Genomic DNA, 3,548 nt, shown 5'->3' on the forward strand with positions numbered 1-3,548 from the left:
CATTTGAATGTGAGTGCTCATGATTTCCTACATATATTGCAAAATTACAATTCATGTCTTTAGGAGTTCAACTTTTTTAATGAGGAAAAAATGATGAGTGCACCTTTAAGAAACTCTTATTAGTCATTTTTTCAGTGTAGTTCTGGGCTTTTACTCTGTCTCTCATAATGATATAAGGGTCACTCAAAAGTTCATATATCCCAGAATGCTTCGTGTTGGTAACTCCTCCTAGTAAAGATCAATTCTGACCCAATCATTGCAAAACAGTGGAAAAAACTGTCCAGACCGCACTGACTCATTTCGAAAGGGTGAACTCACAGCGCACCTCCCTCACACTGATTGGACAGCTATATTAGGAACTCACAGAGCACTTATAAAGTCAGCACTGACACAACACGTTAGATGTCCAAACGCTGCTCAATGCGCATTAGTAAGCTACTAGTTATTTACTAGTCTCTTTCGCTGCCTCTTGACTAATGGCGAGTATTCGTAAGAAGTTGGTGGTGGTTGGGGACGGGGCATGTGGAAAGACGTGTCTGTTAATCGTCTTCAGCAAAGATGAATTTCCAGAGGTTTACGTGCCCACTGTGTTTGAAAACTATGTGGCGGACATCGAAGTGGAGTCCAAGCGAGTTCAGCTGGCTTTATGGGACACAGCGGGACAGGAGGACTACGACCGCCTGCGACCTTTGTCCTATCCGGACACTGATGTTATCCTCATGTGCTTCTCGGTGGAGAGCCCGGACTCTCTGGAAAACATCCCGGAAAAGTGGGTGCCGGAGGTGAAACACTTCTGTCCTAATGTGCCCATCATTTTGGTGGCGAATAAGAAGGATTTGCGGAGCGATGAGAATGTGAGAAGTGAGCTGTCGAGAATGAAACAGGAGCCCGTGAGGACTGAGGACGGACGCGCCATGGCTGCGCGCATCGGAGCGCACGATTACATGGAGTGCTCTGCCAAAACCAAAGAAGGGGTTCGGGAAGTGTTTGAAACCGCTACACGAGCCGCCTTAAAGAAAAGATCCAGACCGGCCCCTGGCTGTTTGAAATGTTGCCAATTGATGTGAATTTTAATGATGCTGAAAAGTCATTAACATATGGCACAACACAATGGTGATGGTTCATGAACCACCTTTAGAGAGGTTCGAACCTATAACCTTTCAGTTGTCAGTCAAGAACCTTAACCATTAAGCTAGGCAATGCCAGAAAAGTTTGAAAATTTGGTGTTTGCTTTTGTGGCATGCTTGCAGATGACATTTCACAGAAAGCACTTTAGTGTTTATGTATTGTATCTAATGAGTTCAATATTCCAAAGCTTTTTAAAGTCACAAGATCCACCTTACAGAGGAGGTCCAGACTGGCCACTGGCTGTAGAACTGTAGCTGAATGACATTATGGCACAGTGGGAATGGTTCATGGACTGCCCATTTAGGCGTTCCAACCTACAGACTTTCGGTTATAAGCCGAAAACTCCAAATGCAGTACTGTGCAAAAGTTTTAGGCACTTGGGAAAAATGTTGCATGGTGAGGATGTCTTCAAAAATAATGCCATATATAGCTTTCATTTATCAATTAACGTCATACAAAGTCCAGTAAACATAAAAAAGGCTAAATCAATATTTGGTGTGACCACCTTTGCCTTCAAAACAACCCCAATTCTCCTACTTACACCTGGACACAGTTTTTCTTGGTTGTTGGCCGATAGGATGTTCCAAGCTTCTTGGAGAACTGGCCACAGTTCTTCTATCTATTTAAGCTGTCTCAATTGCTTCTGTCTCTTTATGTAATCTCAGACTGACACAATGTTCAGTGGGGGGCTCTGTGGGGACCATGCCATCTGTTGCAGGGCTCCCTGTTCTTCTATTCTATTCTATTTGCAGAAGTAATGTTTGGGAGTCTAACATTTATATTTCCTATTGACACACTAAAGCCGAAAATATAAATAATCATCTTAAGACAAATGCTTTTGTGAAACATCTTATGTGCCTAAGACATTTGCACAGTACTGTACATTTTTGGGTATGTTCACCGAAGATTTATTTTTATTTTTTTTGTAAGTGTATCCATTAGGATCTTTTTTCATTCCTTTAGGACTGGTTCCAAATCATGATAGAAATTCCATTTGCATTCCTTAAAAAAATTTTTTTAACTAGAGAGAATCATATAGACCAGATCTGACTACATAAAAAAGGGATAAATGAATTAATTTCACCATGTTTATGTTGATGTGCTGTACTGATACATGTACTCTCTCAAAACTCGAAAGTTCACCTGTGCTCTATATGACAACTGAACCAGTGTTGAACACAATTTTGCTCTGTTAGTATTTGCTGTAAATATTGCACTGTTATGGAAATGATGTCCTGTCGTGCCATTTTTTTCTGTTTATTTAAAGTTTCAAAAGGCATACATTGGTGAACAATAACTGAAAGAGAGCAGATCAACTTTTCAACTTTTCTTAATATAACATGTCATATTTATTTGTCTGTGATTAGGCAGGGACCAATTACTGGATGTGTCTTGTTCAGTTTATTAAATGTGTTGAACTGGCCTCAACTGAACCATTTTGAAGATGTTCGACATTTGTAAGAATTATTTAATTCTGATTAATGTGACATTTGCTGCTTTCACGTATTTATGGGAAATATAAATTGGTGCTGGTGCACTTTTTATCAACTGTGGCAAGTGAATATTTTTCTCCTTCTTTAGGCATTACTTTTTGATCCAAGTTATTTGAATCTATGGGCAGGTTTGCTTGTGAATGACACTTGTAAATAAAGATCTATTTTAAAATAATGACAGTGTCTTATATATCTTTTAATATAGAGGTTTTGACTTCCTTAGGTAAAACTTAGACTTCTACCACAAATTAGAGACATTTGTGGATGATTTAGAGCACCAAAGTGGGACACTCTCACACCCAGCAAATTGTAAACTCATTTGTAGGGCTTTAAAAAAAAAATGGGTAAGTGTGTCATTAAATCAATTAAATCTAATCAGTTGTAGCACACCTTCAAGGTAAATACAGTAATGATAATCAATTAATATATCTTTTTTAACATTTTCCTAAATTGATATTTGAATCCTTATATCAAACTTACTGAGGAGTTTTATAACCCTGCTCTTAGCTGGACAGACATTTAAACTTATGGTATCATACTGACATGCTGCATCCAAAAATGAATCTGACTGGACATTATTGTCCATTATGTGCACTCACTGAGCACTTTGTTAGGAACACTATTGTCCTAATAAAGTGCCCGACATGGTCTTCTGCTGTTTCTAGGCCATCTGAATCAAGGTTTGACATGTTGTGCATTCTGAGATGCTATTCTGCTCACTACAATTGCACAGAGTGGTTATCTGAGTTACCATAGCCTTCTGTCAGCTCGAACCAGTCTGGCCATTCTCCGTTGACCTCTCTCATCAACAAGGCGTTTCCATCTGCAGAACTGCCGCACACTGGAAGTTTTTTGTTTTCAAATAAAATCAAATTAAATCACTTTATTGTCACTCAACCATATACACAAGTGCAACAGTGGGTGAAA

General features: G+C 39.1%; 1 protein-coding gene across 1 annotated transcript; it reads left to right on the forward strand.

Annotated features, from left to right (window-relative positions):
• The first annotated feature begins 362 nt into the window (after nt 1-362).
• Nucleotides 363-2,796, forward strand: LOC127410437 (rho-related GTP-binding protein RhoB-like). The gene has a single exon (XM_051645701.1). The coding sequence runs from the start codon at nt 477-479 to the stop codon at nt 1,065-1,067; it is 591 nt and encodes a 196-aa protein (XP_051501661.1). The 5' UTR covers nt 363-476; the 3' UTR covers nt 1,068-2,796.
• Nucleotides 2,797-3,548: the final 752 nt, after the last annotated feature.

Source organism: Myxocyprinus asiaticus, chromosome 19 (assembly GCF_019703515.2).
Source record: "Myxocyprinus asiaticus isolate MX2 ecotype Aquarium Trade chromosome 19, UBuf_Myxa_2, whole genome shotgun sequence".
In the NCBI taxonomy this organism is placed as follows: Eukaryota; Metazoa; Chordata; class Actinopteri; order Cypriniformes; family Catostomidae; genus Myxocyprinus; species Myxocyprinus asiaticus.

Bases quoted from the DNA above. Each gene is read 5' to 3' on its own strand.
- LOC127410437 (XM_051645701.1), top strand. From the start codon at position 477: ATGGCGAGTATTCGTAAGAAGTTGGTGGTGGTTGGGGACGGGGCATGT.